The 26,875-nt window shown below is 37.8% G+C and overlaps 1 protein-coding gene across 6 annotated transcripts in view; it reads left to right on the forward strand.

Moving 5' to 3' along the window:
- The first annotated feature begins 458 nt into the window (after window positions 1–458).
- Window positions 459–26,875, forward strand: part of FRRS1 (ferric chelate reductase 1) — a 47,035-nt gene continuing 20,618 nt past the window's right edge. For 2 of the 6 annotated variants that reach the window (XM_019919899.3, XM_073810508.1), the window contains exons 1-8: window positions 2,956–2,978; window positions 9,997–10,192; window positions 11,204–11,337; window positions 12,622–12,716; window positions 14,309–14,456; window positions 17,993–18,175; window positions 23,923–24,021; window positions 25,192–25,339. In XM_019919899.3, the coding sequence (XP_019775458.2) occupies window positions 2,958–2,978; window positions 9,997–10,192; window positions 11,204–11,337; window positions 12,622–12,716; window positions 14,309–14,456; window positions 17,993–18,175; window positions 23,923–24,021; window positions 25,192–25,339 (1,024 nt within the window). In that variant the 5' untranslated portion in view covers window positions 2,956–2,957. Of the gene's footprint in view, window positions 478–2,901; window positions 2,979–5,659; window positions 5,807–9,996; window positions 10,193–11,203; window positions 11,338–12,621; window positions 12,717–14,308; window positions 14,457–17,992; window positions 18,176–23,922; window positions 24,022–25,191; window positions 25,340–26,875 lie in introns of those variants that run through there. The other 4 variants (XM_019919900.3, XM_019919903.3, XM_019919904.3 and 1 more) reach the window with 4 other exon arrangements.

A 26,875-nucleotide genomic window follows, 5' to 3' on the forward strand; every position in this document is an offset into this window, starting at 1 on the left:
ATTAGTTGGAAAAAAGTGTTCCTTTGTGTAAAATAGAATGGTTAATTCTCAGAAACTGAGTCCTAAGACTAGCACTGGTCTTGCAAATCCAGTTTTCCGTTTCAGTTTGGGAAACGTTCTCTTTTCTTTATGGGTAAACTGGCTCCACCCAGCTGCTGAAATGAGATATAAGTTGTAACAAAACCGGAAGCTGGATAGGCTGCTTTTGCTTCTCGAGGTAAGTGTCTCCTGTTTTCTTTATGTCCGAGCTCTTCGCAAAGCGCTTACAAATTGAATCCAGCTCGGTGACAGTACTGAGAGAGCAGGCGCCTGTGCTGACCCGGGCGGTCGGCGACGCAGGATGGATGCTTTATTAACAAACTGTGTTCTGGAGCTTGCGAGCTTGTGTTGAGCTAATGAGTGCTCACGAACGAGTTAGATTAATGATAAGACACGTGACTTTGACTACGGAGCTTTAATCACATGAAAAGGGTGATTGTAAGTAGAGACGTGTCTGGGATCATGAAAAGCATTGACTTTATTCATGCATCAGTGTTTTTATTTTTTGTTTTTAATTTTAAGCAACGGAAACTCCCTTTTTATCTGAAGCTAATAGCGTAATTACCTATATGGAGGTTACTTAGAGCCCTATTTGGCTTTTAAAGTGTCTTTTAATTTAGAAATCTTAGCTCCCCTCACCCCCACCTCTGGTGTGCCTTTAGAATTTCAGAGACTCTCTGGGGTGACTAGGTGTTACCTCTGCCCTGTCTTGTGCTGCCCTAAGGGCAAAGGGGAGTTTTCCGTTTGTAAATGTATTATTAGAAGTATTTCTTTATAAAGCTAAACTTCTTAGTTCAGATATTTTCTTTTTTCTCTGAATTAATGAAAAAGTAGAAGGATTTGAATGTTTACTTGGATAGTGGAGAAGTGGGAGGCTAAAATTTGGTCTATTGATTTACTGAAAACAACGAGCTAGACTTTTTAAAGGATGGTTTTGTTTAAAGGGATGTGTTCTACTAAGTCTTTTAATAAGCCAGTATGTGGATTCTTTTTGCTGGCTGTACCTTCTGTTTCACACCTGTCCACTTAGGTAATGTCAGATTCCCTGGAAATCACATTGTAGTACATTGCATTGAGTGCTGTTTTCAAGGTTGTCTGGTAGTCATTGTGAAAGGAAATCAAGGAGTAGGATGCCTTTGCTGCCTTCAGAAATTTGCCTTAAGACAAGTCAACCAGTTGTGGCCGAAAAATTTTTTATTAGCAAAAAAACCAAAGCTTTTGGAGCGTCCCAGAAGAGACTGGTTAAAGTTGGCGGAATTAGGCAAAATTCCAAGGAAGAAAGGATTTTAATGGAAGACTTTTATGGTGGGCACTGTGCTAAATGTTTCGTAGATGTTATTTCATTTAATCTTCACATAAATCCCTTCATATTGGTAGCATTGTCTCTAACAAAATGAGAAATTTTAGGCCCAGTGAGATTAAATAATTTGTCCAAGGTCAGTCATTAAGGTGGTACCTGCTGGATTCAAACCTAGGTCTGTGTGATTTCAAAGTCCTTACCACACACTGTCTCATAGGACAGAGTAGCTGATAGCATTTTAAATGGACCTTGAATGACAATAACAGTAAAAGTAATATAGAATGTTTGAAAATAGAAAAAAGAAAAAAATGTGAACACCTTACAATTAATTTAATGTGTTTCTTTACAGTCTTCAAATATGCATGTCTTGTAGTGTTTTTTAAATTACAAAGCACTACAGGCTTTAAAAAATATGCAAAATTCAAAGAGGATTAAAAAGAAGAAGTCCACTTCTTTTCCCATATTGAAAACAGTTTCCTAGGGGGTAACCACTATTGAGAACGGTTAAAGCATGGTGTTTTTTCTTTTCCCTTTTCTTTTATATGCACTTGGTACATTATGTATCATTTTGTAGTTTGCTTGTTTTCATTCCTCATTGTGACAAGAGCATGTTTCCACCTAAGTACAGGCAGATTTACGTCCTAAGCTTTTCTGAAAAGAGTTAACACACGTAAAGGACTTAAAAGAATGCCTAGCTCTTAGAAAGCAGTCAGGAATTATTAGCTGTTATTTCAGTCATCGTCTACTCTATTTCATTCTTTTAAATGGGTACATGGTATTTTATTTTTAAATTGTTTTTATTAAAGTATAGTTGATTTACAATGATGTGTTAAGTTCAGGTGTACAGCAAAGTGATTCAGATACACACACACACACACACTTACATGCACACATATGTATATGTCTGTTCTTTTTCAGATTCTTTTCCCTTATAGGTTATTACAAAATATTGAATATAGTTCTCTGTGCTATATATAGATCCTTGTTGGTTATCTGTAGTAGTGGGTACACAGTATTTTAGAGTCTGGGTACAGCATAGTATATTTTTGTAACCACCTAAATTGTCTTAAACTTTTGCTATTACAAATAATCATTGCATAATTGTGGGGGTTTTCTTTTTCTTTCTTTTTTTTAAATTGAAGTATTGTTGACTTACAATATTATATTAGTTTCAGGTGTACAACATAGTAATTCACATTTTTATAGAATATACTCCATACAGAGTTATTATAAAATGTTGACTGTATTCCCTGTGCTGTTTGTCGTGTGGGGTTTTTTATAGGATAAATTCCTAGAAGTGAAATTCCTCAGTCAAAGATTAAACATATTTTAGTTTAGTAGGAAATTGTCAAATTTCCTCCAAAAATATTGCAGCAATTTACACTCTTCAGTGTATGAGCACACTTATTTCTCCACATGCTTGCTTATATTGGATATTATCAATCTTTTGCATTTTACATGAAATGATAGGCAATGTACCTTTATTTTTAACATAGTTTAAGCACAGTGTTCAGATATTTTCTGTATCTATTTTTCTTCCCATTGAACATATATCTGTTTTTACATAGGTAGGAATTTGATGGATGGCATAATGGAGGTCCCAGTTAGAAGACAGAACATGGGGAGGAAAAAAAGTGAGGTACTTGTTCCAGAAATAAGTACAAATGGTACATTGTTGATAGAACATGGATTGGGCTGAATACACATTAAATGCCTAATGCTTTTGTCCTTAATTGAATAATTCCAGGGAAGCTGTTGAAGGTTTTTGGTGAGCGGAGTGATATGATGAGAATTGTGCCTTAGGAAAATGGTCTTGTGGTGTTGCGTAGGATTCGAATGGAGATACAGAAACAGGGAGGCCAATTGAGAGTATTTCATGAATCTGGGTGACAGATAATGAAGGCTTTGTGCTTGAAGGTGGTGTCGGAATGGAAAACTGCAGACAGATGTAACAGAGGGAATGGAAGGTAGAAGAGAGAAACAGAAGGGATAGGTAGATGTCCGGAAGGGTGGAGGTCGAATCTGCTGAACTTATTTGGAAATTGGGATCCCAAAGAGTGTTTGGAGTCAAATCTTGAGAATTTGGGCTTTCAAATCTTTTTTTTTTTTTAAATCAATTAATTTTTGGCTGCGTTGGGTCTTCGCAGCTGCACACGGGCTCTCTCTAGCTGCAGCGAGCGGGGGCTACTCTTTCTTGTGGTGCGCGGGCTTCTTACTGTGGTGGCCTCTCCGATTGCAGAGCATGGGCTCTAGTTGCGTGGGCCTCAGTAGTTGTGGCACGTGGGCTCAGTAGTTGTGGCTTGTGGGCTCCAGAGCGCAGGCTCAGTAGTTGTGGTGCACGGGCCTAGTTGCTCCGCGGCATGTGGGATCTTCCCGGACCAGGGCTTGAACCTGTGTCCCCTGCATTGGCAGGCAGACTCCCAACCACTGCGCCACCAGGGAAGTCCTGGGGTTTCAAATCTTGTTGACTAGAAATGTGTTGATAGGCCACCATCAAAATAGGAAAGTCAGATTCAAGAACTAGTTTGGAGGAAAAAATAATTTCATTTCAGAAAAATTGAGCTTAATGTCATCCAAACAGAAATCTATGTATAGTTGGAAATTTGAGTTGAAGCATTGTGGAGATGTGGGATGAAAGGCTTGGGAAATATTGAAAGGCTTGGGAAATATTATTCAGGGGTGATAATTGAAGCTATGGAAGGGATAGCCTGTAGAGAAATGTGGGGGTCAAGGAAAACAGTCTTGGGGATTGATATCTTCACGTAAGGGTCATGAAGAGGGACCAGATTTATAGTATTTTTTATAACGACTGTTTCTAACATTTGACCTTGGACCTAGTTAGGCTATTCTTCACTGCCCTCCAAAGTCCATTCTCACTTTGCTCTTTCTATCTCTACTTCTTTTATTGCTCCCAAACTGTGCTCATTCTGAATCCCTTTTCCTGTGGGATTACTGTGTCAGCTTTTAGTGTCTGATTTGAAGCTGTGGATGACTTAGTGGTTAAAACCTCACAGACTAGACTGGAGATCATACTTTTCACCACTCATTTGCTGTGACTTTGGCAAGAATCTTAATCAGTGCCCTGTTTTACATACTGGGGACAATAATACCCCTCACACCTTCCTGGGTTGTTTTGAGGAATGTGTGCTAAGTCCTTGACATGATGCCTGATATGTTGTGAGCCCTTAGCGCTTCTATCATATTCTCCTTTACCTCTCAATTGCCATAATGCAGCTTTTTTCCTGTTCTGTCCCTATGTGATCTTAGGCAGTAGTTTTTTTTTTTTTTTTTTTTTAAATATCCTCTGTGAGCTTCAATTTCCATGCAATAAAAATACGTTTTTGTTTTTTCCAGGGATTAGAGTTCATACATGTGAAGCACCTACTATGTTGACTAGAATAGAACAGGCATTCAATAAATAGTAACATCATTTAAATGATATATTAATGGTATTTGCTTTTGTTTCATCTATTAGTTTTGTGCCTTTAGAGAAGGGACCATTCCACTTAGCACCTAATATTGTTTTTAGGACAGGACTATTGTGAGGGCCATGTGGAATGATCCAGATGAAAGCTCTGTGTGTAATAAGATATTTGCTTCCAATCATTTTTCCAGAGAATGAATAAAGTGGAAAAGTTGCTTTCTGAGGATGCTGTGATTAGAGGAATCAGAATTATATCAGAGAGCTCCCAATTCCTGTTTCTTCAGTGGTTTCCTCTACCTTTCCTTTTACTTAAACTCTAAATTCTTTTCAGAATTCTTTTCAACCATTTTAGGTTGTCAGACCTGACAGATCTCATTGTGCCACCATTTTTTATGCTCTATGTTTTTTAGAATCTTTACTGAAAATGTCATAACTCCAATTTTTAATTTAAAAAATCATTTTTCTCTGTACTTCCTGCTGTGAAAATGGAGTCTGAAACATTTTTATCTGGGGAAGTGGAAATACTTGACCTGTTTTTCAATTTCCCTATAATTTGAGATCCAGCTATCAAAGTCAATTTAACTCTTGATGTGGAAGTTTTCTATGAATGTAAAGTTAAATTGCTAGAAAGAAGGGGAGCAAATTTTCTGAAATATTTCAGAAAGCTTGAACAAGTTAAATGCAGATGAAAGAAATATATGGAAACCTCCGTTGTTTAACCACAATAGCGTTCAGAAGAAATTAGCACATACTGGTGATGCGGAGAGTTGCTAGTGATTATAAATAATGGCAATAACCATTTATTGGCAACTTAGTGTTTTTAGGCATTGTACTACTTTTTTTTTTTTTCCGGTACGCGGGCGTCTCACTGCTGTGGCCTCTCCCGTTGCGGAGCACAGGCTCCAGACGCGCAGGCTCAGCGGCCATGGCTCACCGGCCCAGCTGCTCCGCGGCATGTGGGATCTTCGCGGACCAGGGCACGAACCCGTGTCCCCTGCATCGGCAGGCGGACTCTCAACCACTGCGCCACCAGGGAAGCCCAAGTAGGCTAATTTAGATTTCATGTTTGTTACAGCATGCCCCCACTCACATTGTTCATTGTGAAATTTGGATTCTTGCTGTACCTGTTTACTTTCCACATCCTTCTCTCTCCAAGGAGGGAGCAATGATGTGGAGTGAAGAGAATGAGAATGTTGGAGTTAGATTTAGGTTCTAATCCTAAAAGTGTACACGGTTTCGGGTACACTCCCTGGTCTCAGTTTCTTCATCTCTAAAATGATGATAATATCTGCTTGTTGTAAGGATTACATTAGATGTACTATCTACCAGTTTCCCACCACATGTCTGTTTCTTTTTCTTCTTATTCACACTATGGCCCCTTTATTCCCCCCCCCGCCCCCACCCCGTATTAAAATGTAATCCTTTCCTTTCTTATTGTTATAGAAATTTCATTGCTTTCTGTATATCTCTTGTGCTTAGTCTTAACTTTTCTGATTTTATCAACCTTCTTATCCTTCTCTGGTTCTACCTACTTTTCTAAAACTTTCTGCCTAATTCTCTCACTGTACAAGTGAACATCTATTTGTACCTCTAACCCCAGTCCATCTAGGTTTTGGTCACAGGCCTACCAGGTTTGCCCCAGATCCTAGATGAAATGCTGAAATTACACATGTGCTGTGTCCCAAAATTAACTTTTAATTCAGCTTGGAATTTCAATTCTATTTTTTAATGGAAGCAATATTATAAATGGTGGTTCTGTCACTAGGCCAAAAGCCCAGAAACTAAAGCATGTTTAACTCATAAGTTAATTGAAAATTTTATACTTATAACAAAGTAAAAGAATATAATGCCAGTGCAGTTTTAGTAATAAAATAAAAACAATATAGAATAAGTAGTTATTTACTTTATACATTGTTTGTAGTATGTACTTGATGGAAATTTTGAATGGAGCATTTAAGTGCTTTAGGGATTGCAGTGTTTGTATATTATGGTTATGATGAAATAAATATTCACGTTTTAAGGCAATACAAGAAAAATTTAAACATAATATTTTTTCTCTGCCCCTTTGTGTGTGCACTCCCCCCTCCCTCCCTCCTAGTGTGCACTATGCATCTGTATTATGGGTTAACCAGACTTCCCCAAAGGCAGAAATACCTGCTCAACCATGAAGATCGATTTTTCTTCTGGCACCAGTCATGTAACTCGTTGAAAAATAACATTCCTTTCTCAATCCAGTAAGGGGTTGATTACCCATCACACACCTTGTACATGCAGACATCTTTGGTGAACTTTATGTACGATGCCAATATATTATTTCCCTTAAAGATAGTGATTGGTGTAAAACAAACTGGTCAGGTGACCTGGGGAGATACTGGGCTATACCTAATGGAAGTTCTTAGCTTAAATTCTTACTTATGACCTTATAAATGTTACTAGCTGTATTATTTGTATTCTGCCTATTTTACACAATTATTGTTTCTTGCATTACCAACATGTGGCTGAACCTCAGATACATTTAGTGATGATTAGGAAACCTGAAACAATTGACCAAATATATAGTACTATAAGATCATTGATTGTAATAGTGTTAACTCTAGTTGTGGGAAGAAGCAACAAGAGGGAACCATTTCCTGGACCATAACAGACTAGTAAGACAGATGGTCTGGAGACTTGGCAACTGTTAACTGGGCCTAGTTCAGTAATAGCATATTGAGTGGCCTATCAATATCTGGTATTCAGATAATAAAGAATACACTCGTTTTGAAGTTTTATCTTCATGTGAGATGTATGTAGCGCATGGTAAAGGCAGTTGTTATACCGTTTTACTAAGTGCCTGTCTTTCAGGCAAGAAAGAAAACTGTATAAATCTCATCAGGTTTGGTAATATTTCAGTTAGAGAATCAGGAGAACCTCTCTTTTAACCTTTTAAACTAATAGGTCTGTCTTTGTCCTGGGATGACAAAATGCAAGTTATGATATCTTTTCTTTTATTTCTCTATATTATACTCATGGTAGAATGTGAATATTAAAAACCTATAAACATCATACAAAATATTAAAAACCTGCAAAAATCATACAAAATTTTACATACCTGTAAAAATCATACAAAATCATACAAAATACAAAAATCATACAAGTTTTTCCAGGGCTTGAAGAATGATCTCGTAATGTAATAGCTCATATCCACATTCCATAATTTTAGCTTAAATGTTTCCACGTATAACTCTTTATTCCTTTTCATAACTATGCAATCTGTTGGCATAGATTGCCTAATGAATTAATATGTTCATTTGAAAAAGTTTCCTTAAATCATTAACTGGGAAACCGTCATTGGCCATTGTTATGAAAATAGAACTTTACCTTGAGTGGTCAGTATCTGACTAAGGACAAAGTAATTGCTGTTGTCTACTTCTCTCGCTGACCTTGTTTGTTATATTTTCCTAATGAATGACAGGTAGTGGTGTCTTTGTCACTTCCCTTTCCCATCTTATACTTCATGCTCTAATAATTCCCAGTATGCTTTTCCACTTTGCTTTATCCTAAAATCGTAATGTTAGTATTTCCCTGAATTTATTCCAGTTCATCTGTTATATTTTGCAAATGAAGAAACTGAGACAGAGATTAAGTGACCTGATTGATGTTATTCAGCTACTTAATGCATAACAGAGACTAGAAATAAAGTCTTGTTTCCACTTTCACCTGGCAGGAAGTCAGTGCCAAATAAATATTTGTTAAAGCAAACTAACTCTTCCCACTGTACCATTCTTTGAGTGAGGCACATTTCTGCATTTAATTTTCATAATAACTTAGCCAAGATCACATGGTTAAAATAATTACCTTGATCTTCTCCAGTAAACCTTGTATGGTCCTAAAATCAGGTCTGCCCCTAACGAAAGGACCTGGAAGCCATGTTTGAACAGAAGATTTTCTATTGCTCCATTCCTTAGCAGTTATTTTCTTAAATATTGTTTCCTATCGTAATTAACTATTTTCAGGGTTATGCTTTTCCTCTGAGTCTACAGAGAAATCTTATGCTGCTCTTACGATATAGAATTTTTCAGAAGCTCTTGAATGGTTCATTTGTTCCTTTTGCTTATCTTTAAATAAGAAGAATTCTATCTAGCATCAATGTTTGATGAAATATAGGGGTATAGAGTTGGACCCAAAGCTATCTACTTGGTAGCTACTGGTGTAATGTGCAGGGCTGGTTAAAGAGTATAACTCCAGCACAATTTCTGGTGTCTAGCAGGAATTTCTATAGTTTAGCTCTGGTCCAATGTGGGGTTTATAATTTACATGACTATAAAAGGATAATTTGTTCTAGTGATTCTAAGGATGCTTTTATTTTTGTCTATGACCATGTATAGAAAACGCCCATTTCTGTGGAGAATGAACTGCCTTTGAGCTCTTCCCATCTGCAGCCTGTCCACCGTGTGGACTTTACTGCCATATAACATGTCCCTACCCATCTACCTCTAGCCTTGTTAAATACTATGATTTGCAGGTTCTGCATATATGCACAAAGTGAGCTAGACAAGGGTGGGACTGGTTTTCTGTTAGGCAGATGGTAAGAGGCAGATAAACTGGATGAGAGAAGAAAATTGCCTGGGTTAACAATCATGTTTCTTAATTCAGAAGTATTTGGGCTATAGGTAATAGAAATACTGTCTCTTGCAATTGGTTGTTAGCCTCAGTTTTCGGTGTTGCAAATTAAATTGTCACCATGACTAGTTTAATGGGAAGTTGGGAGAAATCATATCAGAGATTTATTCAGGTGATGATATTTAAATCCAGAAGAAACATTTCTTATTTGTTCTTTAAGCTTTCTAGGATGAAGTGGAGCAAAACCTTTTGCTTTTACTGGATTATTTTATTATTTCCCCATCATGCTAATGAAAGCTAACATTTATTATCTTCCTTGTCAGACCTTTGGCTGTATCTAAATTTTATTCAAACAGTTTTGAAAGGAGCGTTTTCGTTTCCTTATTTTTCAGGTAAGGAATGAGACTTAATGACTTGCTTAAAATTTCACATTTGGTAACTGGTAGAGCTGAGATACAAATCCAGGACAAACTTCACACATCTCATTCTTTATAGTACATATATTTGAGAATGTGGTTAACTGCCTATGAAAGTAAATAGTTGTCTAGAACTTACTATCCTGTGATGTGAAAGCATTTATATTTTAATTAATTACCTTTAAAAATAATGTGCTTTTAATCTTCTTTTTGAGATGGCAGTTCCTGGATTTACCCTTGGTGCCTTCATACTTCTGTTGCTCGTTAGTTCTGTGGCTAATTATCCCAGTGGAAAAGTAACGAAGTCATGCCATGGAATGATTCCTGAACATGGTCGTACTCCACAGTCTGATCCCCCTTGCTACATCTCAGTGAGTCAGACGACATTCAGGCCAGGAGAGCAGATCAAAGGTACTGTGCTGGTATTAACAATTTACATTTTGAATTTCACTTTTTTACTGTAAATTGAATCTTTATTACTGTTGGATTTATACAGTTTCAGTTAATCTGTTCATCTGCTTTTATAAGATACCATGATCTTATACTTCTCATTTTTGTGTTTAACTACTACAGATGATTATATTACTTAAGTAGTATATTTACTATCCATTCAGAATAGGTGTTTTTTTTTTTTGGGACACACCACATGGCCTGCGGGCTCTTAGTTCCCCGACCAGCGATGAACCCGGCCCTGGCAGTGAAAGCACCAAGTCTAATCACTGGACTGCCAGGGAATTCCCCAGAATAGGTTTGAAAATATGTTTTTGTCATTATTTAATATATCTTCATTAACAGTACTATTTACTCAATAGAAATACATAAAATAAAGCTTATTTTATCTGGCTTAAGATGTTAAACCCTTATCCTTCTTGACATAGTATAATCTCTTGTGTTTCCCTAATTCTGGCAAAAGGTAGGCTGAAACTTAATAGTCTATTAAGGATGTATCTATAAAAGCATTTTACAAATTTTATTTTCTGCAACTTTAGAAATGCAGAATATTAATAGATACGCTCTAGCAAAAAGGGTATATGGAAAAATAAATTTGGAACACTCTGTTATATATATTATATTTCTTAGAGTTTCATACTGCACAGTAGAATGTTAAAGGGCCTGAGACGTTTGCAGTAAAGACAAAAGTATTTACTTTCAACCAGCATTTTTCAAACTACTTTGGCCTCATGGACCACACTCTGACCATAACCTACCTTTTCTTCCCTGTGGAATGGCTATTACATCTCATGGAATAATGTCCTGTGGAACACGGTTTAGAATTTCTTTGACTATAGGATGATCTCTACTGTTTTCTCTCCTGGAGTAGCTTTCTATATATACACCTGATTTGGTGATGTACCTCCTTTAAACAGTGTTTTTTGGGGGATGTTGCTAAACTCCTAACTTATCTTTTCGTTTGTTTCTTAGTTACTTTGTCAGGGCCACCATTTAAAGGCTTTCTCTTAGAAGCACGTGATGAGAATTTGACTGGCCCTCCTATTGGCTCCTTCACATTGATTGACAGTCAAGTGTCACAGCTTCTGACCTGTGAAGATATACAGGTTTGTGTTTAGTTTGAAACTGATTTCTGTCAGTTTCCATGGGTCTTTTCACCAGAAGGTGGTGTTTGCAAGATAAACAATGACCCATGCATTGCAGACATCTGAGTACATTCATGTTGATCAGACTTTCTCCCTAATTTTTCTACTGGCAAGATATTTTTTTTTTTTTTTTTTTTTTTTTTTTGTGGTATGCGGGCCTCTCACTGTTGTGGCCTCTCCCGTTGCGGAGCACAGGCTCCGGACGCGCAGGCTCAGCGGCCATGACTCACAGGCCCAGTCGCTCCGCGGCATGTGGGATCTTCCCGGACCGGGGCATGAACCCATGTCCCCTGCATTGGCAGGCGGACTCTCAACCACTGTGCCACCAGGGAAGCCCCTGGCAAGATATTTTTATACAACATCCTAGAAAAGGTAGGGTTGCAGCTTGAAGAGTTTATGGCTTTTGATATTTTATATAGTATAGACTCCTATTATATTGAATTTCGAAAGATGTTAATATTGAAGATAGAGTTCTAGAGTGGAACAGAGGTCTAATTTTTGTAATTAATTAATTTAATGAACATTTATTATACCAGGAACTTTCCTGCATGGATTGTGGTGATGGACAGGACTTGTTCTTTGAAGAGCTCATAGCCTTACACATAAGTAAAGCGTATGGGCATATACTGTATGGCACATAAGTAGAACGTATGAATATAGGACAGACACATAAATGGAATAGTATGATGACTTAGATTAGAACCATACACAGGGTGGGTGAGAAGCATAGCAGAGGTGCTGCACACAGGCTGGAGGGAATTGAGAGAGTGGAGATTATCTCAGCTAGACCTCAAAGAATGCGTAGGAATTTGCCAGGTGAAAGAATGTGGGAAACAAGATTGTTCAAGAGAAAGGAATTACTAAAATATAATATTGCATATTTGGAGGCAGGAATTTTTTCTTTTGATGAATCTTATGCATTCTGTTTGCATCTATTGATAAAAAAATAAACTTACAGTATAAATGAAATAATGAGCAGGCTTTATATAACATCAACACACAGTATTCATAACTCTCTTCAGTTCTTAAACTTCTGCTGACTCTAGTTTGTTCATAGAGCCGGCTGCTAATTTGGTGTCAATCAATCAACATGTATTTATTGAGCACCTGAGTCCCTGTTCTAAATAAAAGTCTACCACAATGCCAAGGTCATGCAATGGTAAATTACTTTGCAAAATGGCTGTAGTTCCAGCTATGTTGAGCTATTGAGTGTCTGAATGGTAGTTCTTTTCCATTTTATTTCAGGGATCAGCTGTGAGTCACACAAGTCCATCCAATAAAAGAGAAATTAAAGTCTATTGGAATGCTCCAAGCAGTGCCCCAAACCACATAAAGTTTCTGTGAGTAGAAGAGTTTACAACTCAGTAACTAGTATAATTGAAATAATAATAGTCTGTATCTTTTTTTATACCTATTGGACATTCACCTGTATGGCAGCGGTGTGGTGTAGTAATGACACCACCTTACTGATGTAAGTGGCTGTTTTGCTTTTTTGTTTGTTTTTTCTTCAGCATATATACTGAGCACTTAGCACAGGACCAAGGACCTAATGGACACTTAATAGACATTTGTTGAGTGAATGAAGTGTTGTAGTGCCTTCACACTAATGAGAGCCATCAATTAATACTTGAGTCTATAGGGTATATGGACTAATACTTTTTTATAGATTTGTTCCTGTATTAGTATGAGAATATGAAAAGAAGCAGTCCTGAAATTTGGATGACTTTTTTTTTTGCAGTGTCACAACTTGCAGATTAGATTGTCAAAAAAGTAAGATCATGTGTGCTCCTCAGAATTATGAAATTCAGTAGAATTAGAATAGTACTTCTCTCTTAATCTTACATGCAAGGGGGAAATGGAATGTCATAAAGCCATACAATGATTCCTGAGTGGTGTTATAGACATATTTTAAAGGGAGAATTGCTTTCCTGGCCTGGCACTATTTTCTGCTTCACTTTGTGCACAGGTCACCGGCACACAGTAATGCAGCTTTGCACCTGTGTGTTGAGTGGAATGTGAGAAAGGGAATATGACCCCAGTAAGAACTGATGGTTGCTTATGCAGCCTCTATATAGCTTTTTGCTGTAGCTGCCTGTTACACGTGGCTTTTAGAATAATTTGACCACTATGAAAAGTGTAGTAGTAGTGGTATGTTCTCTTATGTCAGGAGTGGAAATCTGTGCACTTTAGTCCCGGGGTCTGACATTCCTGGTTGCTGTGAATATGCCCAGAGAACAGACAAGTAAGAGAAGAGAGAGAGAGAGAGAGTAATTAAAATTCATTTGGTGGTGAAGTGGAAGAGAGTCATTAGAGATTTGCCTCACACGAACTTCTGTCAGGTATTACAGGCATCCTTGTTTTATTGTGCTTTGCATTATTTGGCTTCACAGATACTGTCTTTTTACAAATTGATTTGTGGCAACCCTGCATTGAGTGGGTCTGTGGGCACCATTTTTCCAACAGCATTTGCTCACCTTGTGTCTCTGTGCCACAGTTTGGTAATTGCTGTAATATTTCAAACTTTTTATCATTATTATATTTGTTATGGTGATCTGTGATCAGTGATCTTTGATGTTACTATAATTTGCTGAAGGCTCAGATGATGGTTAGTAGTTTTTAGCAATAACGTATTTTAAAATTAAGGTATATTCATTTTTTTTTTTTAGATATAGTGCTATTGCACACTTAATAGACTACAGTATAGTGTAAACATAACTTTTATATGCACTGGGAACCCCCCAAATTCTGTTACTCACTTTATTGTGATATTCGCTTTATTGTGGTGGTCTGGAACCGAACCTGCAATATCTCCAAGGTATACCTGTATTAAGTGGTATGTCCCTAGTTCATTACTCTTTTTTTTTCTATTTGATTATGGTGGGCCACAATCATGGTTCTGTCTAATCTCACTCTCGCTGGTACTGCATTTCAGAGCCACAGTTGTTGAGAAGTACAATATCTACTGGGTGATGATTCCTGGTCCTATAATTTCACAACCAAACGTCCTTCCTTTTACAACACCTAAAGCTACCATAGCACCTATGCCAACATTACCTCCAGTCTCCCAATTAACGAAATCAGTAAGTAACATTTTTATGGTTTCACCAAATGCAATCTAAAGGAACAGCTTCCTTAGAAATTGTGGGTCTGTGCTTGGCAACGTGTGTAGAGAAGTAGCTGTCCTGGGTTGTGGTAGCAAGTTTTTGAATTCCCTTCAGGAAATCAGGAGGAAGTCTTCATTGTAACTTTATGATTTATAGGTTAGAATAAGAGGAGCGTAAGACCCTGCATGTTCAAAGTGTGGTTATGACAGTCACATGTAGTCTGTACTAGCGGTGGAGATGTTTTCATTTGAAAGTGAATCTGAAGCAGCAGCTTTCTTCCATTCTTTTTTTAAAAAAAAAAAAACAAAAAAACACAGCCAAATATCACACATGGAGAGGGAACTTCAAGCTTAAGCTAAATTTAGACAAGATTTGGAGGAGAATCTTGAAATGGTGATATCACTCTTCAGTCTTATTTGATTAAGGCCAATGAGTACTGGGGAATTCTGTGTGTTGAACCACAGAAACGCTTTTGCAAGCTTATCAGCTAGAATTCCATTTAAGCCCTCTGATTCAAAAGAATTACTGTTTAAAAAACATACCTTAGAAAGGGTGATGCATATTAGAAACATTAGAAAGGTTTTACTGAAAGCAATTCTGATAAATTATACTTATCAATTCAGAAGTAAATATAATGAAAAATGTCGTAAAGTAGGTTATTACAGTTGCAAGAACAAATTTGGGCCTGAATCCTGATTTGTCTAATTTCTGTTTGACTTTGGAAAAATTACTTAATTCCTAAAGTCTCAGTCTCTTCACCTGTAAAATGAGAAATAATATCTAGCTCTTACATAGTATTACTATGAGAACTAATTTCTAATGGCTTTGTACTTAATAGATATTCAGTAAATATTATTTCATTTTTTTCTCTTCCTTCCCTTTCTTGTCTTTTTATAACTCTTTTTTTTTTTGCGGTACGCGGGCCTCTCACTGTCACGGCCTCTCCCGTTGCGGAGCACAGGCTCCGGACGCGCGGGCTCAGCGGCCATGGCCCGTGGGCTCAGCGGCCATGGCCCACGGGCCCAGCCGCTCCGCGGCATGTGGGATCTTCCCGGACCAGGGCACGAACCTGTGTCCCGTGCATCGGCAGGCGGACTCTCAACCACTGCGCCACCAGGGAAGCCCTGTAACTCTTTGTTTCTTCATACTATATAAAGCTCTTGTACTCCAGTACAGTGTCTCATTTTGTTTTCCTTCTTTTCTACATTATGCAATATATGATGAGCCATTTGATTACATTATTATGAACTTTTGTTTGACCAAACAATTCGATCTATTATTTGCGCTAGTTCTCAGTTTATTTAGTGTTAATGTTTATTTATTTAAAAGCTGCTTTAGGCGAGTCCACAGTCAGTTTGGACCTGAGCTTCCCAGTAGGAATCTGTTGACAGGATTATTATCTTTCCATAAATTCATATAAAAGGCTTTAGCGCTTGTTGGAGCTTTTGATTGTATCTCTGCACCAAGGTTATAATCTCTAATTATAGAGAAGTTCATTCAGAGTAACAGGATGATGGCATTTGTAGAGAACTAGGAGAGACCTCAGGGTCACTGCTGCATAGTTAAAGGTAAAGAGACCCTGAGAGAATAAGTTCTTTAGCAAACGTGATGGAGTAAAGGGGAGAGCAGAGATCAAAACCCATGGTTCCTAGCTCCTCGTGGCTTGTTCTCTCCACTCGACTAGATTTCTCTTTAAGTTCCTGTGAAATAAATAAGGAAAAAAATAAAACAGCTTCTGCCTGGTTTCTGTTAATATTTGGCCTTTGACCCCAGTTCCTGATACAGAGCTCTTAAATCCCTTGGAATTTCCTGGATGATGGGAGCATCTTTTGTTCTAATGAGGTGACTCTTGGTGGGCTCCCGTATGGGGGCTGGTCACCAAAAAGACCAAGCCATGATTAGAAGCTTGCAGCTTTCAGGCCCCCTCCCCCCATTCTCCAGAAAAGGGAGAGAGGCTGATTGAGCTAAACATCCATCATGTCCACGTGATGGAGCCTCCATAATGATTCCAGAAATATGGGTTTCAGAGAGCTCCTGGGTTCCTGACCACGTGGAGGTGCTGGGAAGGTGGTGCCTCAGAAGTTCTGTGCCCCTTCCTACATACCTTGCTTTACGCATCTCTTCCATCTTGCCGTTCCTGGGTTATCTTTTTATCAATGTAATAAACTGGTAATCTACTAAGTAAACTATTTTCCTGAGTTCTGTGAGCCATCTTAGTAAATTATCCAACTTGAGGATTAGGTGCTGGAAACCTCCAATTTATGGCCGACCATTCAGAAGTACAGGTGACAACCTGGGACTTGTGGTTGGCATCTGTGATTGGCATCTGAAGTGGGTGCAGTCTTGTGGGACTGAGCCCTTCACTTGTGGGATCTGACACTAACTTCAGGTAGATAGTGTCAGAACAGAATTGAATTGTAGGACACACAGCTGATGTCTCCAAAGAATTGCAGAATTGCTTAGTGTGGGAAATAGCCGCACCCACTTGGTGGCCAGAAGTATTGGTAGAGTAGAAGGAGAAATGAGAGTTTTTCTGTACAGTTCCCATTAAATCTAGTTACTTAAAGTAATGTTTAGCTCTCTTCTGAAATGTCGTGTCACAGCTCATTCTAACACAAGATAACTGCTTGTTTGCCCTGTCAGATTGTAGAGCTGACATTTTTTCAATACTCTTTCTTATTTGCCACACCAAGAAACTCTGAATTAAATCATTGTAGGTTATTTTTGTTTCTCCCCCACTAAATTGTTCTTACTATTATTTGGAGTGGTGGTATATATAGGAGTAAACTTTTTTTTTTTTTTTTTTTTGCGGTACGCGGGCCTCTCACTATTGTGGCCTCTCCCGTTGCGGAGCACAGGCTCCGGACGCGCTGGCTCAGCGGCCATGGCTCACGGGCCCAGTCGCTCCGCAGCATGTGATATCTTCCCGGACCGGGGCACCAACCCCTGCCCCGTGCATCAGCAGGCGGACTCTCAACCACTGTGCCACCAGGGAAGCCCAGGAGTAACCATTTTTTCTTACATTATCTTAATGTCAAATATGAACCTGAATTCTAGAAGCAGAGTCCAGGATCTAAATATAAAACTTGCTAAGGGTTTGCTTTTAAAAATTCCATCTCTGAAAACTAGAGGATACCCTTTAGGCAAGAATGTCAATGCGGATGTAAATATTCCCTAAGAAATTCTCAAAATTTACCAGAAACTTTGCTCCAGAACATAATTAACATGAAGTATTTTATGTATTAAAGGGATTTTAATACTCATGCGTAATTACAGTCCAATTAATGTTGTGTCTTCTAAAGTTTAATTAAAATTAATTAAGTTTAAAAGTTCACAGCCTAACTACTGCTTTGATAATTTCTAATTTGGGATGTGTCTTTGTTCCCTTGTTTGAATCCTTATTATGAAAACGTATTCTTATTAAAACCCATACTTCAAAGTAGTAGCTCTTCTGTCATTGGAAATGAACTGCCTGTTTGATAATTGACTTTCTCCCCCTGTCATTTTTCTAGTTCAATGCTTCAGATTGTGGGAACAAGAAGTTCTGTATTAGGAGTCCTTTGAACTGTGACCCGGAGAAAGAGCTTGCCTGTGTCTTCTTGTCCTTCACACGAGATGCCAAGTCAGTGATGGTTGAAATGAGCGGTCCCAGTAAAGGCTATTTATCCTTTGCATTTTCTCACGACCAATGGATGGTTTGTACCTTTCACTTACATAAGTGATAATGAAATGAGAGTCACTGGGGTGAGCTCTCATCAATAGCAGTTTAGCTGTTTGTTCCAGAGTCAAGTTATCATACTTAAGGGAGGAATGGAAAGGGAGGGCAGAGAAACTAACTTAGATTCTAAGTTTAAGCAGCTTTGAGTTGGGCAATTACATACCTCTAAGAACAAGGCTGTCCTGAGGAAAGTTAGGACATTAGGAAAGTTAGTTGGATTTTCAGTGGATTTGCCACTTTATCTGTCTACCTCTGTCTGTCTATCTCTGTGATAAACAGGAAGTGCAGTTAAGAAAAAGTTGCTCTGCATACCATCTCATGTTGTTTGTGATGTTTTTCAACTCCTAGTTTTCTCAAGTGGCCAGCAACGACAGCATGGGGTGCTCATCTTCTTGCCCCCCACCATCGGCACATTTCCCAAACAGAAAATTAAACCTGGCATGTCCAGGCATAAATGGATTCTTTACCAGGTCTACAGAAGGCAGCATTTATTTTCACCTGATTCTCCCTCTCCTTGGGTAGTGCTGAATGGATTAAAAGATTCTGTAGGTGGCAGCCTTGTGCTGTGGTGTGGAAGAGCAGAGTTCTGCATTAGCGTTCTGATTTCCCAGGGAGAGGGAAGAAGGGTGTAAAGGCCAGGACATGTGACAGTCCCGTTCCAGCAGAGCTGGCTGTGGAGGGGGATGACTACAAATGGAGAAGGCTTTTTACTTCCACATTAGCAAATGCAAGGCGTCTTTTCTTGAGAGTTTTCTTCCTGTCAGGTTTTAAACTTAACATCACTTTTTAAGGAAATCATTATTTCAATAAAAGAGAAAAGGAACTCTGAGAATCTGTGATAGAAGAACAAATATTTTCCTTCAAAGTGCACTCTAATCATGGTGGTCCTTGTTACACTGGCTGCAAATATTGCAGGGAGCCAGGTGTAACTTTTTTAGGGGGATGTCATTGTAATATACGATATGACCTGTATATTTTACTATATAGTTCCAGAATGCGCTCATTATCTTTTTTCATTCAATGAAGGGTATACCTTAAACCTATGAGATAGAAGACATGTCATCGACTTCTAAAAAGAGCATATAAATTATGACTCTTTCCTTTTTAAAGTTGATTTTATGGGAAATTTTATACTTGTTCAAATGATGTTGCAATTGTTCAAAACATTTTGCCCATTTCCGTTTTGTAATTACCATCAGACCTACAGCATATCCTTTTGGGTATTCTCAATTCTGGCAAAAATGAACCTTATGCCTAAGGTGCATAAGGGGGCTGGGTTAAAAATAAAATATGACTGTAAAGCAATAAGGAAAGTTGGTGGCTTGTTGTGTGAATGGAACTGGCTCTGAAGGAAACTCTGAAGATGAATCCAACAAGGGTTAACAATGGTAGCCTTGTTGGAATAAGTGTGTAGCTTCATTATGGTGCATGTCTAAGGTAGGGTACACATTTAGATAGGTGTTCTAGTCACTTCCTTAAAAATATTCTAGTCACTTTGTAGCCAAACTTCATGCAAAAGTATACTAACACATTTCCTTTTCTGGTCACATAAAATCTGTCAGCCAGAGGAAAAGACAGTATTGTTGCAGTGAGTGTTGTGATGAGGCGCCTGCAAGTAGACCAGTTATTTCTAAGTTGTAGGCATAGATGACACAAAAATCTTTATCTCTAATTCAAGATATATTTATCTTACTTAGAAATCTTATGTTTCTAGTATAGTACTCATCAACAGTGTTTATAAAAAAGACTTAATTATGCAGGTGCAGTTGATTTACAGAGAAACCCTATTTGATGATTAAAATCATCTGTACACCTGTTTGCCTAAATTGGGGGGAAAATAAATCATCGTCAAAAATATTTTTGAAGTGGTTGTTTCTATTTTTGATTATTTTAAAAATCTTAGGATATTTTTATGACCTGCTATTTCTTATCAGTATGTAATGTAAATTTAAATACTGAAGGTATCTGATGTTATGAATACTGACTAGATAACCTAAATTATAGCTTTTTCAGTTTGGTTTATAAATTAATGATAGTAGTTGTTTTGGTATTAGAGCTCATCACTAAAATTGGTGAAAGTACAACTATCCATATTTTTGCTAACAGTGACTTGCTAATATCTGAATTTTAACTGAAATTCAAAGTATACACCTCTTCCTCATCTCAGAAATTTTGCTATATGAGATAGAGTATTCAAGTATATACACTATATTAGCTTCCGTTCTCTGCGTTCTATACATAATTTCTCAACACTCAAATTCCAGAACGTTCCCAATCCTGACCTCTCTTGTGTGTGTCCAGATTGGAATTTCCAGCTGCTGGGTGGTCTCTTCCAGCTGAGTACTCTGGACAACACAGACCATCATCTGTAAAACTGAATTTATTATCTACCCTCCTGCTGTCCTTTTGTGTTTCCCATTCTTGATGATCAACAACAATAGTAAAAAAAGCAACTACTATTATCGATTTCTTTCTTCTTTTCAGATACTGTCTGGGGCAATTTAGGGACTATCTCATTCATTGCTGCCACCAACTTCTCTGGTGTTCAAGGAAACTTCGTTTGTGATTTAGATTCTTCTTTGTTATTTACCTTTCAGGTGCTTCTTTCTCTCATGCACCCCAACTTTTTGTTTTGAAAAGCCTTAAACCTACATGAAAGTTGAGAGACTAGTACAATGAACACCAGTAAGCCCTTCACCTACATTTGTTGTTTTTTCTCTCTCTCTGTGTGTGTGTGTGTGTGTATGTGTAGATTGACTTATTCACTGTATATTAACACGTGTTTCTTTTCCCTGAACTATTTGAAAATTAAGTTGCAGATATCATGACATTTTAAGTCTAGTTTGCAGCATGTGTTTCCTAAGAAGGATATTCTCCTACAATTATCTATAAGATCACTATCACAATATATAATAATTTTATGCAATAGAGCCTATATTCAAATTTCCCCAATTATCCCAGTAAAGTCATATGTATATGTATATTTTAAAAATTTCTGATACAGACTAATCAGTTATCACTCAATGCATTTTACTGGTATATCTCTTTAATCTCCTTTACTTTAGAACTGTTACCCTACCTTTTTTCTTTTAGGCCAGTTGTTTTGTAGAGTGTCCCACAATTTTTACAATAGACTCAGGTTAATATGGTTTTTGACCACATTTAAGGTAATCTCAATTCTAGCCCCAAAAGCCTTTAGTAGGTAAGGTGAAACTTTAGTAGTTATAGGAAAATGTTTTTTTCTTTAGCATAGTTTCAAAACTCTTCAAAGTCCATTTCTGGCCTTACCCTGTATATATTTTAGCTCACAAAACTACCTGTTTCCTAAAGTTTCCCTATATTTTTTATATTTCTGTATCTTTGGTCCTAGAAGTTCCTCAGTTTGAAAAACTTTTCTCTTAATCGCAGCTCTACCTTATCCACATATATTTTTTATTCTCTAAGGCCTAGTTAATGCTATCTTGTCTGATAAGCCTTTTCAATCCTTTGGCCCTACCTAATTTGTCTTTCCATAGTACTGTGTTTAAATCTCTGTTTTATCATATTTCATGTACTATTTTAACTGTCTCCTCTATTAAAACATAGTCTTTGATTGTAAGAACTATGTTATCATCTTTATTTCCTCCACATGATATTTTCTCATAGAGTGCATTCTAAATGCTGGAATGAGAGGAACAAACGGGGGTAAGAGGTTCTGTCCAATTCAGGGATTTGGTTGAAGCTCCTCATGTGTGTCCTTCCATGCTCCAAATTTGGGGTTTCTACAGCTGCCTGGAGCCTAAGGTTGTCGTAGCTCCTTGTCTTACCCTCATTGTAGAGTAGTGAGAATTGAGAGTTTCCTCTTCTCCATCCCTGTCATCCTCTCCAGTATTTGGGAGGTCTGCCTTAATGACTCAGTTGACTTCTTATCATCACTTTGCCTCAAAATCAACCATTCTGTTATATTAAATTTTGTTTTAAATAACAAGAAAATTCCTATACCTCACTGATGCTAAACATTCTAGAAAACACACATTGTTTGTTTAAATCAGAGATCAGCCAACTTTTTCTGCAGAGGTCCAGATAGCAACCACTTGGGAATTTGTGGGCCATATGGTCTCTGTTGCAGCTACTCAGTTCTGGTGTGATAGTGCTAAAGCAGCTGTAGATTATCCGTAAGTTGGTGGCTGTATTCCAATAAAACTTTATTTATAAACACTGAAATTTGGATTTAATATATTTTTACTTGTCATGAAATATTATTCTTTTAATTAAAAAACAACACATTTAGTATGTAAGCACCATCCTCAGCCTGTGGGCTGTACAAAAACAGGCATCAGGCTGAAGTTGGTTGGTCTGTGAGCTGTAGTGTGTAGCGGTTTAAATTATGACGACTACAAGTTTCTTATCTTGAGTTGCACTAATTCTGATTTGAATATAAGATATGTAACAGGGAATAATTTCTTTGCTAAGGTTATGTACTTGAGAGTTAAAACTGGAACTTTAAAAAATAAATTTAAAACGTGTTAGAATATCATATTGGTATTCATAGCAAAATTTAAATCATAACTGGTTAGTCTTGGATCTTGTTTAAGGAGTTTAGTGACTAAAGCACATAAAAGACCTTGTTAGATAGTTTATGGAGAGCAGTTTAGAATAGATGAAAGAACCAAAACTATACGCAAGAATTTAAAATCCAGATTATTCTTTTGTACCGTGACTAAAATGTGCTTTAAAGATGCAGTCTGCCCTCCGATAGTCACTTTAAATAAGATTTAATTTTTAGAGCTAAGGAATGTTGGAGATTAAAGGATAGATAAAAATTAGGCTGACAAAGAATGCCCCCTTGAGCTCAGATACTGTGGTCTCAATATGCAGTAGTAAATCTATTAAGTGTGTACAATATTAGCAATATTTGATTATAGTACCTTACATCTTAAAAGTTACCCCCCCCAAATCCAATAGAATGCAGTGCACTTACAGTTATGAAAATTGTAGGACACATTTATTTACAAATAAATATCCAGAGCAATGTTTATGAAAAGTTCAGTGAAAAAGGTAACAAAACTTCATATTTTCCCATTTGGGGAGAAAAATAGGTTATAAATACAAATAGGTTCGGATGAATATATACAAAAGCATTAACAGTGGTGTTCAATTGATGATGGGTTATGGGCATATAACCATTGTCTATTTTAATACACTGAAATTTTATTGCTTTTGCATGATAACAATCATTTTTAATTAATATATCAGACAGCCAATTCTTTAGAATTTGTGGTATCGTTTTAAGATTGAGTCAGTAAATTATGTTTTAAAAGCATCGAATACTATTTGATAACATTAGGGACTTTTTTTTTTTTTGGATGCGTTGGGTCTTCGTTGTGGCTTGAAGGCTTCTCTCTGTAGTTGCAGCATGTGGGCTTCTCTCTAGTTATGGCATGAGGGTTTTCTTTCTCTAGTTGTGGCGTGCGGGCTCCAGAGCACGTGGACTCTCTCGTTGAGGCGCACAAGCTCAGTAGTTGTGGCGCGCGGGCTTAGTTGCCCTGTGGCATGTGAGATCTTAGTTCCCTGACGAGGGATTGAACCCACATCCCCTGCATTGGAAGCCGGATTCTTTACCACTGGACCACCAGGGAAGCCCCAGGGACTTTTCTTTTTTTTTTTTTTTTTTTTTTTGGGACTTTTCTTTTTTAAAGAAATGAAATTCCCTTGAACTTTTTCTCACTTGCAATTGTTTTTCAGGGTGATGATGATGCTTATGTGTGTATTCTTGAAGATCAGACTGTGCACATACAACCTTCCCATCTGACAGGGCGAAGTCACCCTGTAGTGGACTCCAGGGTAGGTGTGAAAATTCTGAGAATCTCCATCTGGCCGGTCCACCTTCTGGCTATATGGCTGACAGTGGCATGGCTATGCTGCAAGATAGCTTCCAAACCTGCAGTTAGCAGCAGAGACCAAGCAGGGGCCTGGCAGCAGGGTTCCTCTCTTACTATAATCTGGGAGAAGCCTTTCTGCGTTTTATTTTTAACATATATATATATGTAAATTGTGTATATTTAAGGTGTACAACATGATGTTTTGATATCCTTCTACATAGTGAAATGATTACTAGAGTCAAGCTAATAAATGTATCCATTGCCTCACATAGTTACTTTTTCTTTGTGATAAGAGCACCTGAAATCTTCTCTCTTAGCAAATTTCCAGTATATAGTACAGTATTAACTACAGATACTGTGCCCTTTTTCTATGCTTTAGAAAGCATAAGAAAAGTTTCTCTTTGAGGAAAAGATGAATTCTTGCTTGTGTTACTTAAATCCTTTTATTAATGCATCTTACAAAAAATATTTTATGGTTTATTAAGAGGGTCATCAGCCCCATTTCCAAAACTTACAGACAGATTTTTAAGAGGCTTATGTAAGTGACACAGAATTTCTTGATTGGTGAGAAAGAGGTGCACATATGGTAGGTACTGGTTCAGTGCCTTGGGCACTTGTCTTAAGTGCCCGTTGTTGGCACCTGTGCCAAAGATGGCCTATTTCTGGTAGAGAAGTGTCATTTTCACATGGCAACTGACAAGCAAATGAGCTCTGATGGAGCAGTAGCTATCATCTAATGACATGTTTTGTTCTCTGCATAGCTTTCTCATGGGGTTGGAACTTCTCCCCATTTGCATGTTGCATTTTGGCCACGAGAGTATTACACTTGCTAAGTGTTTCCTCAGTGTTGTTGATTGTATATTGGTGGCCAGATGAAGTTAGTACATCTGCCAAAGTTTCTAGCCTAGGTAGTAAAAATACTATCTTTGCCAAGTGGGATAAAGACAAATAAACTGGGAGAATATGTTTCTTGTACTCTTCAAAGAGGAAGTGGGAAAACAATGACGCTGCAGACAAAACATGAACAGGGGAACTTAGGGAAAGGAAATTGAACAGGTCAGGATTTTGATCATATCTTATTTTTAGCAAATCTTTGGAAGGTGCTGAGAAGACCCATTGTATGTGTTTGCAGGATCCTCTTGAGGATATGGCTTGGAGGTTGGCGGATGGTGTTATGCAGTGTTCTTTCAGAAGAAACATTACCTTTCCTGGGGTTAAGAATAGATTTGATCTAAATGCAAGCTACTACATATTTCTAGCAGATGGTGCAGCTGATCATGGTAAGTATATTGATAAAAAACTACCTTTTAAAGGTTTTTTTTCGCTCACTTTATTCCCTTCCCTCTTTTTTTGGGGAGACTATGGTAATTGCTCTTTTTTAAGATATACATTTGTGGGTAAAGAGTTATTAAACCCTCTTCCATTTTTGCCTGACAATTTGACTTTGGTTGACCTTCTAGCTTTGTTCCCCTGGAAACTAGGTAAAGGTAGTGTTTACTGGGTTATAAGGCAATCTGCTTATGATAAAAGTGATTTCTGGCTGGTAGACTGCATTTGGACCAGGAGTAAATACCTAGTAAGAAGCCATGTCTTTGGGCTTCCCTGAGTGCAGTGACATTGGCAGATCCTTTGCAGGGATGCTAGAAGCAGGACTTTGGGGTTATTGCGGAGATATCGGCTCTTGTGGATGCCCTATCCAGTATGAATCTCATCGCCTTGGACCTGAGCTTTCTCCAGGGAGGTAGAGAGGTGTAAAGAGAATAGCTCCTGGACAGCTGAGTGAGCTTCCACAGGACCTCCCTTTGAAAAAGAATGCCTCATGGTGCCCTGCAGGTGTGCTGTGTTTCCTGTCCCATGTCCTTCTCAATCAGTCTGATGCCAAGTGTAGCCTAAGGTAGTTTTATGAGTTTGAATGTTTAGTTTATACTTAAGACTGCCCTGGTAGGTACTGCAACACATATTAATAAGAATAATTAGATTTTGTTTAAGGTCTTGGCTAATGATATTCTGAAGAACTGCAGGAAATGCCAAGGTAGTGTAATATGTAGTGACTCATCTCCCTGGAGATAATACTACCCCCAGACTTTGAGCATATGGCCTACTTTGAAAATGGTGAAAAGCTGAGCATATAGAATGGAATGATGAGGGTGAGGTAAAAGAGGAGCAGGAACAGAAATGTGGTACAGGCAGAATTGTGAAAAGCCTTGCGTATTCTATCATGTGGTTTATTTTTTTATTTTTTATTTTTTTTGCCGGACGCGGACCTCTCACTGTTGTGGCCTCTCCCGTTGTGGAGCACAGGCTCCGGACGCACAGGCTCAGCGGCCATGGCTCACGGGCCCAGCCGCTCCGCGGCATGTGGGATCTTCCCGGACTGGGGCTCGAACCCGTGTCCCCTGCATTGGCAGGCGGACTCTCAACCACTGCACCACCAGGGAAGCCCAATCATGTGGTTTATTTTTAATTGAAGTATAGTTGATTTACAATGTTGTGTTAGTTTCTGGTGTATAGCAAAGTGATTCAGATATATATATACATATATATATATATGTATATATATATACTTTTTCAGATTCTTTTCCATTATAGTTTGTTACAAGATATTGAATATAGTTCCCTGTGCTATGCTGTAGGACCTTGTTGTTTACCTATTTTATATATAGTAGTTTATATTCTCTCATGTGGTTTAAATTTTGTACTATAAGTAAAGTAGGGATTCAAAAGGTTTTAAAGCAGGACAAAATATCAACTCAGTGTTAGAGAAAATTTAGGAATATTTGCAGCTTTAGTTGTGGATGATATGTTTGGTTATCTTA

The sequence above is a fragment of the Tursiops truncatus genome, chromosome 1 (assembly GCF_011762595.2).
Source record: "Tursiops truncatus isolate mTurTru1 chromosome 1, mTurTru1.mat.Y, whole genome shotgun sequence".
In the NCBI taxonomy this organism is placed as follows: Eukaryota; Metazoa; Chordata; class Mammalia; order Artiodactyla; family Delphinidae; genus Tursiops; species Tursiops truncatus.